The sequence below is a fragment of the Phocoena sinus genome, chromosome 18 (genome assembly GCF_008692025.1).
Source record: "Phocoena sinus isolate mPhoSin1 chromosome 18, mPhoSin1.pri, whole genome shotgun sequence".
NCBI classification, from domain to species: Eukaryota; Metazoa; Chordata; class Mammalia; order Artiodactyla; family Phocoenidae; genus Phocoena; species Phocoena sinus.
Genome location: NC_045780.1, coordinates 76,409,086 through 76,424,411, shown reverse-complemented (window position 1 = coordinate 76,424,411; position 15,326 = coordinate 76,409,086). Strand labels below are relative to the sequence as shown.

The 15,326-nt window shown below is 38.8% G+C and overlaps 1 protein-coding gene across 1 annotated transcript in view; it reads right to left on the bottom strand.

The window, feature by feature from the left end:
* The window catches only part of MYO16 (myosin XVI), a 411,612-nt gene that overhangs the window by 149,808 nt on the left and 246,478 nt on the right, over positions 1–15,326 (bottom strand). The window contains 2 exon segments of the mRNA XM_032611435.1: positions 3,438–3,638; positions 5,163–5,315. Coding sequence (XP_032467326.1) covers positions 3,438–3,638; positions 5,163–5,315 — 354 coding nt within the window.

Sequence of the window (15,326 nt, the reverse complement as noted above, 5' to 3'; positions counted from 1 at the left end):
AATCCTATGAATTCAATAAATTATTTTTTAAGTATCAAATGATTCATTTATTCATCAAATATTTATTGGTGCATTTTATGTGCCAGATACTCTCCCAGGCACTGGGGATTATCAAAGAATATAGAAACAGAGATACTTGCATAATAAAATGTCCATCAAGAGATTAATGGCTAAAGAAGATATGGTACATATACACAATGGAATATCACTCAGCAAAAAGAAAGAATGAAATAATGCCATTTACAGCAACATGGATGGACCTAGAGATTATCAGACTAAGTGAAGTATGTCAGACAGAGAAAGACAAATATCATATGACATCACATATGTGGAATCTAAAAAAATGACACAAATGAACTTATTTACGAAACAGAAATAGACTCACGGACATAGAGAACAAACTTATGGTTACCGAAGAGGAAAGGGGCGGGGGATAAATTAGGAGATTGGGAGTAGCACATTCACACTACTGTATATAAAATAAACAACAAGGACCTGCCGTACAGCACCAGGAACTACACTCAATATCTTAGAATAACCTATAATTCTGAAAATATATATATATATATTTATGTGTAACTGAATCGCTTTGCTGTACACTTGAAACTAACACAACATTGTAAATTAACTGTACCTCAATAAAAAGAATTCTGACACAAAAGCTTTTGAATTGAAAAGTATTCTAACATTTGAATTGAAAAGTAAAATAACATGTTATTTTATTATGCAAGTATCTTTGTTTCTATATTCTTTAGTAAATTCTTAATATAAAGAAAATATAGATTAAAAAATCTGCACATAGGACGAAAAGATTGCTACTGTTGTAAAAAAAAATGTAAAGGCTAAATCTCTCAACTCTAAAGGACAGTTGATAATTTCTGAGAATATCTATTCATTATATAAAATCATCCACTGCCTTCCTCCCCACATCCAGTAAGCCGTCACATGGCACCGTCCCACCAGAACTTCTCACAAAGGTGTTCCTTGGCCTAAGTGTCCTGTCAAGGCTCACTTCCTGTTGACCCGGACGTCTCTTTTCTCTTCGTTTCTGTGATACTTTTCTTTCCTACTAACACCTTTCTCCCTCTTCTCCATGTGCAATTATACACATTTCCCAAACTATGACTAGGTTTCTAGAAACAGCCAGCCTCCCAGTGTCAAGTATTTTCAGCATCTCATGGGAATTTCCATTAAAAACCTCAAATTCCAAACATCTGAAGAGGAATATCTTTCCTTCCAAACAGCCTCCTTCTCCAGGATTTCCCTTCTTGGTTGGCCTAAAATAACCTCCATCAGTCAACAGGGTGCGGCCCTCGGGGTCATCTCCAGCTGTGTCCCCTCCCTGGCTCCACACATTCAGTCACTCACTCTTCCCTGGGAAGGCCACCACTCTGTCCTGCCGCTCTGGCTCAAACGCAGTCCTTGTTGGAGTGTTTCCATTATCCCCCTTCCTTTCTTCCCAACCTACCTACATCATGTCCTCTGGTTTTCTCACTTCATCCCCCACCCTGTCTAAAAACATCCGATAAGTTAACACTGTCAAGAGGACAAAGTCCTGAGGTGTACATGCATATTTATTCATGATTTCACCACAAACAGCCTTCCTAGACTTTTCTCCTACCAACCTCCATACACTTGACCAAACGTCTGGTCCCATTTCCCATCTACGATGTGGTTGGAAATGGCGGAGTGTTAGGTTTAGCCTGGTCACTTCCTGTCCTGCAGATGTTGGAAAGTGCGAATATTACCTCTCCCAGACTCCCTCGCAGCTAGGGTCCGCTCGTTCTGCAGCTTCCACCTGTCTGAACTACTGCCCGAGATTTAGAGAATTGAAGTGGCGGAGGCTGCATTTCTGCTGTGTCTGTGTTTTACCTGGTGAGCACGTCCAGGAGATGTTGGTTTTCTCCAGCACTGAAGGCTCCAGGCTCAGCCACTGACTCTTCCTTGTTGAGTGCCGGGGAATGGGCCTCTTACTGGTTTAGGTGACAGCAGTTACTGGGAGTCAGTACCTGTAGCATCAGTTTCTCAATCAGGCTGCAGGCTTCCTGATCAAAGACGTGGCCCTAACTACAGAGGGAGCCCTGTCCTGCGGGGTGGTTTTAAGGTCATTTCTGAAAGTTCAACTTAGAGTCCCCCTGACGGTGATTTTCTGCTTGAACAGCTACACGGGATTCTGTCCTTTGCAACCGAATCCAGACAGACGCACGGTCCGTTCATTTTCACAAGCCCTTGTCTTTACTGGGGTGTTCCTGCCTCGCAGTCTCAGGCAGCTCAGCATCCCCCTTATAGGTCAAGGTCACGTTTTACCTCCTCTTGAAAACATTTCTACACTCTTTTTTGGAGCCAAATAAATTCTTTCTTCTTTGTGCTAACAGAGAATTTTGTTAACATGACTAATATTACTATGAGCAAATTATAGCGGAAGTATTTGTTAACTTTCCTTTTCCTTACTTGACTGTGACACGTTTGAGGGCAAGAAACACGGTTTATTCATCTTTGATCCTCTAGTGCCCTGGGTTTGGCATATAGTAGAGTCTCAGTAAACACTGGCCGAAGTGAACTGAAATACACTGAGAGTGAGAGAGTGACTAGGGATTTCACCCCCTAATAACGGTATTTGTGCTACATCCCAAACAGGGAGGAAAGTCTGACGGCTACAGATTCAAAAGTGGAAGAATTAACTAGAGATGGAAGCTGGATCGGAGATTAAGTGGGATGTGGATGTGAGCATTAAAAGATGGATAAAATTTGACCCTGTGAAGAAGACAGGGAGGATATTTCCAGCTTGAGTGGGAAGAGGCGTCACGCGTGGGGGGCGGGATCCTCAGGAAAACAGGGAGCGGATGGGAAAAAAGAACCTGAACAGGGGTTTTGCAGAGGAGAGTTGAGGCAGGTAAGCCTTGGAAGAAGTGACAGGGACCAGCTCGGAGAGGCCCAATAGGAGGCTGGCCTCAGGACTGTGACATGTTTTAGACAGATAAGAGTTGGTCCTTGAAGGATCTGAAGAAGGAAGCATGTTTTACAAAGCCGGTTAGGCAACGGAGAGGGATCGGAGAGTTGCCTTCTTCCTTAGGTTTAGGAAAAGTAATTTAATACTAACAACTATATTGAGGGTAAGTAAACTCAGATGTCCAATGTTTCTTTTGATTTTGAAAATATCCCAAATTTCACAGAAGAGCTCTTGTATTAAATCCAGGTCTCATTTGCTCGTATTAACTTATAAATATGGAAACGTTATGAGACGAATCACACCGCGTGCTTCGTCACCCACGTTCTGAAATGCTAAGTCCTTATCGGGCTTAGGAAAGAAACATTTTGTGGGTTGTTCACCCAGTTTCAATGATCAAAACTCTAAAATATCAAAACCTTTAAGGCTTGTTCTTAAGACCTTTGGCCCATTAGCGCGTACCATAAATGGCTCAGTTCTCTGAACTCACCCGCCCTGCGTAGTGCATAACGGTGAAAGCTGTGCCTTGGTCTTTGAGGGCGAGGTTCCCGTTCCCATCCTTCATGGGGGAGTAAACTGCATTTGTGTTTGAGGATTCTAGAAGACTGTGTAGCTTTTTGGGAAGACTTGGTTCCACTGACCAAATCATTTGACTTTCTTCATCCAATAAAGAGAGAAATCCAGAAGGCTTCTGAAAGTTAAGAAGAGGAGTTATTTCCTTCTATTACTCAATTTGCTATCTTTGTCATTGCTCATGCATACCATTTACATCCTCATCACGTTCATACAAGCACTGAGAAAATAAATTAGTCTTTATTATCAATACGTGTCTATTTTTGTTCACTGCTGTATCTGCACCACCTAGCAAACCTCTGATGTCGTGTTGGTTCTCAGTAGTATTTATTGATTAGAGGAATTGAAAATAAATAAGTGCTTTTTAAAGTCATTAAAACACTGGCATTGTTAAAATATATACTCTCACCTTAATAAAAATAAAATTTCCAACTACAGAAAAGTTGTATGTTTTCTTTCTGGTATATAGACCTACCTATTTATAGGTAAAAATGCAAGTTTCACCCTATACTTGGTATGTCTTTTCATTTCATTTTGGGCGGTATCAAAGAGGAGTGGCAGCAGAAATATCCACTGACATTTCCAGTTCATACTGATGAGGTCCCACTATTGAAATAACCATTCCAACGATGAGACCCCAAGGATGATAACCAAAGAGAAGTAACTTCATTCTGCTGGCCGCGGTTTAGCAGTCAAGGACATAGCAGCAGGCGAGAAGGGGGGTAGTGGGTACCCAAGGCTTCCCATATACAGGTAAGTATATATTACTGTCAACCCATCTTATAACCTTAAGGAGGTAAACTGTATACTATGGGTGTCATGATGAGGGAGGGCTTTCTGGAGGAAGAGAACTTCTTCTGTACTTAAAACAAGGAATGTTGACAAGTTGGTACCAGAAACAAGAACACTGCACATATTCGGAAAATGAATAAAGTAATTTGTAAATATACATTTATAAAAATAAAGGGTAGAAAATTATATACTATTCTCCTCAATAGCTAAATGGTACCAGTTTTAAACAATGTTCAAGTGTTTTAGAAATATTCTGGGGAATCTATATAAAGCCTTATATTAGTAGATACTGATGTTCGTGTGATAGATTTTTGTTTTTATGATGGCGATATTGAGGCAAAGATTCTTGCTTTGTAAGGTAGAAACAATAAAGATAAGCATAAACACCTGCAGAAATACTAAGATGATATGTACGTATATATATATTTTTTTCTGCCAAGGTTTTCCATATTCAAACTTAGAAATTTGGAGACAAACAAGATTCTGCTGAGTTTGTTTTATGGTCTTGCTAGTCTTAGAGTTACTTTATAAAATATTATATTTGTACAATGGGTATTTATAACTATGCCAAGAAGAGAGTTTTAGCGACATAACTGTAGCTGAATATTTTTTATAACAAGATGATCTGATACTTGTTGTCTTTTTAATCAATGAGTAATCCTTCAAATGCCCTTTCAGAGAAAGGTCGTGTGCTCCTCAATCAACACTGAAAGATTATAAGTAAATTAGAAATTGCTGAGTCTCCCATAAAGATATCCTCAAAACAAGGCCCCGTAAAAGAAAGTTCTTTCTCTCCAGTATATTTAAATGCATGCATCCTGTAAAGTATCTAATTATATTATGTGAATACCTGGAAAAAAAAATCCAAAACTCCAGTCTGGTTACCAAGAGAATAAGCCGTTTCCATGGTGACTCCCTCTTGTGCACATTCTGTTTGCTCCTGTAGGAAAAGCACTTCATTGATATGGTGGTGCATCTTCTCATTGGTCATGTTGACACAGAGCTATTGTGGGGAAAAAGGAAACAATTCACGAGATGATTCGGCATGCAGATCCATGGTTCCAGGACACATTTCAGACCAGTGAAATGCTGACTCAAGAACGGTCAGCACAGTTAGTGTATCTATAGATGCCGCACTACAGTCGTCCCGAGAAGCCAAAGTAAAGAGCTTCACTCGATGCTGTTGACTTCCTACGGTCTGATTACGCAACTGAAGATGAGCACGTTAAAAACGACAAGGAGTATAACTACAGCATTAACTTACAAATTTGGGGTCTAAAATATATTTGAGCATTTAAAAAATGTTTCCAACAGGAATATATATTTGGGCTCTTGTCAACAAATATTATATATATATTTCTTTATCCATTCATCTCTTGATGGACACTTAAGTTGCTTCCATATTTCCATATCTTGGCAATTGTAAACAAAGCTACTATGAACACTGGGATGCAGGTATCTTTCCGAATTAGTGTTTTTGTTTTTTTTCAGGTATATACCCAGGAGTGCAATTGCAGGGTCACATGGTAGCTCTATTTTTAGTTTTTTGAGAAATCTCCATACTGCTTTCCATGGTAGCTGCACCAATTTACATTCCCACCCACAGTGTGGGAGGGCTCCCTTTTCTCCACACCCCACCAACACTTGTTAACAAATGTGTTATTTCTTACAGTTTTAATTTAACTTAAAAATATCTTAAGATATTAGAAAATAAAATAAAATAACACAAATCTACCCAAGATGAAGTCTTGCTTTCCCCCTGGGCTATTCTCCTATATTCTGCTTTTTTTTTTTTTAATAACAAAAACCTCAAAAGAGTTGTCTTTTCTTCTCTCAAATTCCTGTCCTCCCCACTATTCAAAACCCGCCAGTACAATTTTGCCATCACTGCTCCACCAAAATGGCTTTTCTAGAAGTCACCAGTGATATGTGCATTTCTAAATCCAGCGTTCAACCCTCCGTGTTCATTTTCCTTGACTTCCCAGTGAAATCTACAGCCGATTCCTCTACTTCCCTGGGGCACTGTCTCCGCTGTCTTCCAGGACATCCACTCTCTTGGTTCCTACCTCACTGGCCACCCCTTGTCCATCTCCTTCTCTGGCTCCATCCTGGAGTGGCCCAGCACTCTGCCCAGGGCCTCCTGTCGCTCATCTCTACACCTACTACCTTTGTGAGCTCAGGAAGTTTCACAGACCATCCTGTTCCCCCATCTGCACTATGTTATACTAGGTAGAATCCAAAGTCACTTAGAAATATTTAGAATTCTGTAACTCACTGAAAATAATTAAATATGAATAATTTATATAAATCGAAGTTACCAATAAAGCATTTGTAAATGGAAATCAGATCTCATTTGCAAAGGGAACAATATTTAGGATTATGTTTAATGTGAAATGGGATGTATTTATACAAAGTAAATGCCAAAGTTATTGTAAATCACACAAGACTGGAACAGTCACCCGAAAAAAGAGAGACCGCCCTGGGTTCCTCTTGTCCACGTGCCCAAATTCTTCCCCAGGTCTGGTATCATCACAACACCTGCTAAGTAGGACTCCTCTCAGACATTCCTGTCCCTCTGCTGGGAGCTCATGGCTTCTCTCCTGGACACATAAGAGCAGCCCTTACATTCCAGCTTCCAACCAGCAAGCCGAGTCGCCCCCCATAACCAACACCAGAAATGCCCTAATTCTCCATACAGGTGGTCTAGGCCTGCCCATAAAGGTGTGGCAATTAATAAATTAAGAATAACACACGCATAGCTTTCCACTTTCTCACAGACCTAGCTATTTGGGAGGATGGGAATTCACGAGATTCTAGGGACACAAAGAAATCTTAGAGGGAAATTTTTTCAGAGAAGAAAAGAAGCAACATATTGGAGTGCAGGGCATGGGTCAGCACACAGAGGGAGTTCGTCCTGAGGCTGGAACGGTTTGCTGAGAAGTTCTATTCTTTAGTTCTTGCCGGGACCAGAATTTTTTGAGTAAGTAGAGGCAGCTCAAACACCTTCAGAAACAGGGTGATTGGAGAATAACAGGATTGCAGACGCGGGACTACCCTGATGGAAGAAGCAGCTGGAGACCTGGAAATGTAGAGGCTCTTATGACCTAATCTGGTCACGTTATTTGGATGATGAACATACATCGATATTTCACTATTAATATAATAAGTGGAGAGTATAGTAGAAATATACCAAATACGATATTTAAATAACATATTTAAATGATATCCAAATACCATATATTGACACACAAAGAAAAACCCAAATGATTCTTAGCTCCAGGTCAAAAATGATGGCCCAGGGCGACTGCCCTTGTTTCCAATATTTTTTCTTGTTTCTCTGTTTCATAGTAAAAGATGGTTTCTGTAAATCTGGTGATCAGTGAATGTCTGTAGACTGAATAAGTTTCCCTACTGCATTCTATTACAAAATAAGGTCTTCTGTTTAAGAAAATTAACAAGAAAGAGGGAAACTTGTTATCTGTATCTCCCATTCCCAATTAAATAGCTTGACATAAAACAACCAAAAAAAATGTGTCTGTCCGAATGTCCCCTTGATTGTGCCAGCCCTGGCCAGTGCCTGTCTGCAGCAGGTGGACTGCAGTCTGAGGACCCAGGGAGCTGGGTGTCCAGGGGCCTGGAGGGACCGGTGGTCACTGGGACCTGGTTCCAGCTATTTAGCTATTTAGCAGGTAGGGGAAGGGGAGGGCCCCAGGGGACTTGTGCTTTCCGGTGACTCCTTGCCCCCGCCCTGCCGGGCTTCATTCTTGTATATAATTAACTAAACCCTCCTTTTTTAAACCTGAAAAAAAAGTTAAAAATAAAATAACTATGCCACATTGCTGCTGTCTTGGAAGCTATGTTAAAACCTGAAGACCTTGAGTGAATTTGTTCAAATTTGCAAAATCCCCCTTTTTTTGCATCGTCTCTTCCTCTACCACTCCATCCACATATCTCTGAAAATTTTAAAATTTTCTTCCTTCTATCTGATTTGGCCAGTGGCTAACCAGAGCTTTTCCCCTCTGCTCCCTGACAACTAGATTTCATGAGATATATGCAAAGCTGAAAGTTCTTTAAATTTAAAACTAAATGTTTCCTAAATAAACTCACACTTTTGTGGATCAATTCCCTGAATATAAAAATATTACAAATATAGTCATTTCATTTGAGAACATACCATATAGGACATTTAACTTTAAATGCTTGATTGTTAAGGGAAAAAGAGTTTGAATACGGATACAGACACATAAATTCTGCACATGAGAGCTAGCAAAGGAAGGGCTGGAATTCAGTAATTAAATATCATCTGAAACATATTTCCTTCCTTGTACCTGATACAATCTAGCAAATTCATCCCCTTAAATTGTCCCATCAAAACTGACTGATTAAAAAAAAAAAACAAAAACTGACTGATATCACATGAAAGGATGCTCAACATCACTAATCATTAGAGAAATGCAAATCAGAACTACAATGAGGTATCACCTCACACCGGTCAGAATGGCCATCATCAAAAAACCTACAAACAATAAATGCTGGAGAGGGTGTAGAGAAAAGGGAACCCTCTTGCACTGTTGGTGGAAATGTAAATTGATACAGCCACTATGGAGAACAGTATGGAGGTTCCTTAAAAAACTAAAAGTAGAACTACCATACGATCCAGCAATTCCACTACTGGGCAAATACGCTGAGAAAACCATAATTCAAAAAGACACATGTACCACAATGTTCACTGCAGCTCTATTTACAATAGCCAGGACATGGAAGCAACCTAAGTGTTCATCAACACATGAATGGATAAAGAAGATGTGGCACATACATAAAATGGAATATTACTCAGCCATAAAAAGAAATGAAATTGAGTTATTTGTAGGGGGGTGGATGGACCTAGAGTCTGTCATACAGAGTGAAGTAACTCAGAAAGAGAAAAACAAATACTGTATGCTAACACATACACATGGAAACTAAAAAAAAAAAATGGTTCTGAAGAACCTAGGGGCAGGACAGGAATGAAGATGCAGACGTAGAGAATGGACTTGAGGACATGGGGAGGGGGCAGGGTAAGCTGGGACGAAGTGAGAGAGTGGCATGGACTTATATACACTCCCAAACGTAAAATAGATAGCTAGTGGGAAGCAGCTGCATAGCACAGGGAGATCAGCTCGGTGCTTTGTGTCCACCTAGAGGGGGGGGATAGGGAGGGTGGGAAGGAGACGCAAGAGGGAGGAGATACGGGGATATATGTATACGTATAGCTGATTCACTTTATTATACAGCAGAAACTAACACAACACTGTAAAGCAATTATACTCCAATAAAGTTGTTAAAAAAAAAAAAACTAAGTGATATCAGTAGATCAAGATCTATGTTAATCTTACTTATGGTATATTAATCTCTAGGAATGATTCTGGAAAGACAAGTCATTTTCTATAAAACTGTGTGGAATCTGTCCCTAGTAGTAGCCCACTGTGAAAGAATACATTTTCTTGTTGCTGTCATTTTAATCATAAATGAAAAACAGAAATTTCTGAAAATTGTTGTTAGGGTAAAATTGAAAAAAATTTTTAAATATTCTATTTGCTTAAAAATTAATATTTTGAGGTGTTCCTCCCATCTAATAATGTGATAAACTCCTTTAGTCCTGAGATAATTTCTTTACCAAAGATTAAGAAATGCTATAAAGAAATTTCTTCAATTTGGAGTGAAATATTTACAGTAAATGTACAGAAAATAAATGACTCCATTATGAAATGAAACCACTGGAAAAGATTCTCTTTGATTAGATGATACACACAATTGTAATTTTTCAAACTTTTTGACATTAAAATATGCACTGAATCATTTAAAACAACACAAATAGATCTTACATCTCAGCGGTTTGATTTAAAAGTAGTTATGGAAAGTGTGGCTAAATGTTACATATTTTGGGAAATAGGTTACTCAAGAAATAAACGGAGAAGCCATGAAAATAACATGATGTCTGTTACTGCAGGAAAAAATAAAAACGTCTGATAAAGGATTCTGAAATAAGACTACCAACGGCTGATTCTCTACTGTAGAAGAAATACCCAAATTATATGACACTTATCTTTCCCCTCATTTTGAGATGCTCTAATTGAAAATACCTAGATAGATGTGGATGTCTCAAACACATTAAATATAATAATTATTATAAAATTATTACAAATATAATAATTATTATAAAATATATAATTTTATATTATTATAAAATATATAAATTATAAAATATATAAATTATAAATATAATTATTATAAAATATATAAATTATATATGATTTATATAATTAAAATATATAAATTATATAATTATATTGTAAAATATAATTCTCATCATTTTGCATTCAGAATAGAGCTCAGCTCTGCAGTTACAAAAATTATTTTTGATGACAACTGACTAAATCTTCTTGCTTCTGACTTTATATCTGACCATCTCTGTATATAAACGTGGGTGTAGTGTTTCAGCTGACTCAAGCATTTTTATAATAAAAAATGGACATTTTAATTGGTTTTGTTTCCTAGTATTTTACTGAACTGAATATTGGCTTCACTGAATTGATCCACTGTTTTAGTAAGAATGGTGATGTCAAGTGTGAATGTGGATAAAGCCGCAGTCACGAGAAAGAGCTGGAAAAGGGCTTCTAGTCTTTTTTTTTTCTACATTTTTTTTCTACTTTTTTTTTTTTTTTCCAGGAAGGAAGGTCTACAGCAGAGTACCAAATTTTGCATAACAAAAAAATGATTTGGCCTGTGCTTCTGAACAGAGCAACTCAGGTGAATGCTTTCCTGGTCAAAATGATTCATAAAACATATAGCTTCCCCCCTGAGTTTTACTTTTTAAGTAAAGCTTTATTTTTAAGCTGCAGTGTCCGGTGGGGCTTGGTGACATGGGCTGATCCTTACAATATATCTGAACCTTTAATTGTACATTGTGTTCTTTGTATTCTGGGGAGAAACAAGAAGTCATTTATTAAAATCGCAAGGAAAAATCCAGCTAGATGTGTACAACTGAGCGGCCTGTGGAGTGATTTTTGACTTGTAGCTTTTTGGACAGGGGTGCTTCCTGAAACTGAAGGTGGACCTGCATTTCTAAGAGAGGCGAGCAAAGCTGGGTGTTAGAGGAAATCACGGGGAACGCGTGGAGTTTGAGGTAGGCTGTTTTTCGAACTCACTTTGAAGCAAGGCGTACGTTAAACTTTTTTACTAAAACAGTTCGCTTTTCCCTGCTCTAAACTGTTCAGAGCACTCACTGTTTGAACAAAAGTTAAAATATAAAAGAAGTGCTAATAGCATGAACTTCAGAACTGCCAGGAAAGGTAGCTAAGGGGACGAATGCGGACGTATCGCCCTGTGGCAGCCACCTTGCTGGCAAGTGGAAAAATACATCCCGCCAACCAAATGGTGGCCAAAATCAGGACAAAAACCTGCACATTCTTGGTTTATTCTCACTGAGCTGTCTGTGTTGTGTGTGCATATGCGGGTGTGTTCAAACACCAGCAGAGAAAGATAGAATGAAAGATTTGTAAGGCAAATTAGTTTATGTATCTGGAAGCATAAATCTCCATCAATAATTGAGTATATCACTGACTTCAATGCAAAACGATCATTCTTTTTACTTTTTAACTCTATCCATCGGAATTATGTTGGGATTTCATTAAATTCCCACGTATTCCTCAGAGGAGACTTGAATGTGGGTAAAAGGTAGGTATTCATAAAGGATAATGAACAGTTATTAAGAGCTGTTTAACTAGCATGCGCCTTCTCTGATTAAAATACATGCTTTGTACATTAGGTGCCATTGCTGAGTGGTTTAATAATAAAAAACATGCACCCTTTGAAAACACTCTTTAGTAACAGACTATCATTGCTTATCCGGATGGCCTATCATTTGTATTAATGACAAAATTAATTTCTTGAGTAAATTTTCACCAACTTTTCTCCCTTTATTTTCATTACTCAGTGAAATTTATCTGAAGCAAAAATATAATAAAGCATGAGGTATGCATCACAGAATTAAAGTGGAGATTAATTGAAGCTCACTCCAGTTGAAGACAGAGCTCCAGGCGTTAGACGGGGATTCGAAATCCTACTGAACATTAGAATTCACCGGGAGCTTTTAAAAAAGGCTGATGTCTGGGCCTGACCCCAAACCAATTAAATCAGAGTAGCGCCCAGGCACTGATATATTTTGAAAGCTTCCCAGGTGATTCTAATATGGAGACATGATTGAACACACTGAGATAGATGATGGCATACACAGTCCATTACCTGATTTTCTCATCAGTTTATATATACATACACACACACATGCATATATCATACAGTTACACATTAAAGGACATTTGTTCCTGTCCAAAATGTCCTTCAGATATCTGGCCGGTAAGACCTTTGGTCCATGCCAAAAGGTCCTTGACATTTGGTCCTGTCCAAAACCTTTTGGCATAGGCTAAATATACTCGAGGACATTTTGGATAGGACCAAATGTCAAGGACCTTTTCATGTGAACTAAATGTCCTATGGAGGTTTTGGACAAGACCAAATGTCTGCTAACCCCTTTTTATCTGATGGGGCAGGAATGAGGTCAGGTTTCAGACATTCGGTATTTCTCAGATACGTGCAGCAGAACATGAACTGCATGAGACGTCAGTTACTATCGTCTAAAACACAACACAAGAGAAGCCTAGTAAACTCTAAGCCGAGCCAACAGCATTCTCTGCAGGGGCCCTTTCTGGGGCCTTCATGGTGTCACGTGTACTCTGCATCTCCATGAAGAACGCCTCTTTGGGTTTCGAGACGACTGTATATAGTTTCCCCAACCAATCAGTCACTCCTGATTTCAGCACCTTCTCTATAAAATGGCAGGGGTAGGGGTGATGAGGGAAGAGTATGTCTCCGATCTGTTTCAGCCTTAAACTTCTATAGTGTATTTTGCCTTCTTTGAAATTCCTATTATTGCAGAGCCTTTCTTCTCTCCATCCCTGTGTGGGAAAGGACATGTTCCCTTTCTCCTGGCACCGTCTATCTTGACTTGACACCCATGAAGACCCTGATATTATTCCATAAATACAGGAGGCTGATGCTTGGGGAACGCGGCGTGGCAGGGCTGCTCCCTTGCTGGAGTCCTGTGTCAGGAGCCTCATCCCCAGATCCCGGGCCCAGGGCACTGTGGGGAACCTGCTTCCGCTCTTGCTTGTTTTTTGGTTTTCCAAAACCAAACTACCTTCCACCCCTTTTTGGTATTTTACTGTTTCTTAAAGGAACCAAACACCCTTTCCTCCCCTGGTTTCTCTTTGAGGTTTTTCAAATCAAACTCTGTGCAATAGGTTTTAAGCTAATAGAGGTTACTTCACAGGAATAAAGACGCTGGTTTTACACAGATTTAAAAAAAACACTTTCTCTCTCTCCAGCATTTCTTTTAGGGATTCTATTACTCAGTGCAACATAGACTCATAAAATAAATCCAATATTCTAATGTGTGTAACTCATGCCTATCATCTCCTCTAACATAAAAACCACCACTGTTCAGGGCTTTGAGGGATTGACTGAAGGGGTCAGCCAACAATAAACCTATTGGCTAATTTTCTTGCCATTTTCTACGTAACAATCTGCTAACGTCAGATTGAGAACTACAAATGCTACTGAAATCATTGTCTTTTTCAAAGAGCTGTCATTATCCAGGATTAAATGCAAAGCCTAGAGATACTGGAAAAAAGCACAGACTGCAGAGCCCTGCTCCTGAGGTGTCAAAGGAAGAAAGAAAATGGCACAAAGAGCACTGATTTGGGACCAGATGGAGTTGCATGTGAATTCGCACGTGGCCCCACAAAGGCTTCTGGGACGTCCCTTAGCTTTTTGAGAAGGTTGCTGCAGGAGCTACTGATCATACAAGAAAAGCATCTGACTCATAGCAGGGGCTCTAGAAATTGTAGCCACTGGTGATTATTAGCAGAAAACTAAATGGAACCATAATATTCGTAGTCAGCACATTGGGGGCTTTGCACCTGCACAGCCACTGCTGGAAAGCTGAGCTTCTTCCTGGTTAGTTGTCATGAAAAGAACTCGATTCACTCTTCTCTAAAGTGACCCGATATATACATTTTCAAATCCATATATTCTCCTTATTACATTCTGTAACACCTCCTTTTAACCACCCTGGTGCAGGCAGGCCTCAGAGATAGTTCGGGTTTGGTTCCAGACCATGACAACAACAGGAATACGGTAATAAAGCGAGTCACATGCAGTTTTTGGTTTTCCAGCGCATATAAACGTTATGTTTACACTATACTATAGTCTGTTAAGTGTGCAATAGCATTATGTGTGAAACAATGTATATACCTTAATTAAAACAATACGTTATTGCGGAAAAAAAGGGCTAACCATCACCTGAGGCTTCAGCAAGCTGCATTAGTAACATCAAAGATCACTGATCACGGATCATCATAACAAATATAAAGTAATGAAAACATTTGAAATATTATGAGATTACCAAAACGTGACAGTAGACTTGCTCGAAGAAAGGTTGCCCCCAAACTGTAATTTGTAAAAGGTGCAGTGCCTGTGAAGCTCAATAAAGCAAAGTGCAATAAAAGGAGGTCAGCCTTCACTTTACAAGGAAGAAGATATACCTGCATTCTCTAACTTATTTATTCGGATTAAATAAATGCATTTGGTGAAAAACTCCACTATGGAAAAAAAAAACAATATCACATAAAATTTATTCAAAGTTTATTGCTTCTATATTTAATAGAATAAATAATATTGTGTCTTCAGAGAAATACAAAAAATATACTTATGAATGGGAAGCAATTAAAGTTGAGAAAATTTACAATAATAATAAATCTTTAAGTCTAACTTTCAAAGAACCTTTGAAACTGGAAATAGTGCAGATCATTGGTTCTGGAACCAGATCTTGGTTCTACATGTCCTTCCCTGAGTTACTTAAATTATCTGAGCCTTGGTTTCTTTAGCTCTAAAATGGTGATATTGTTTAAGTTAAAAG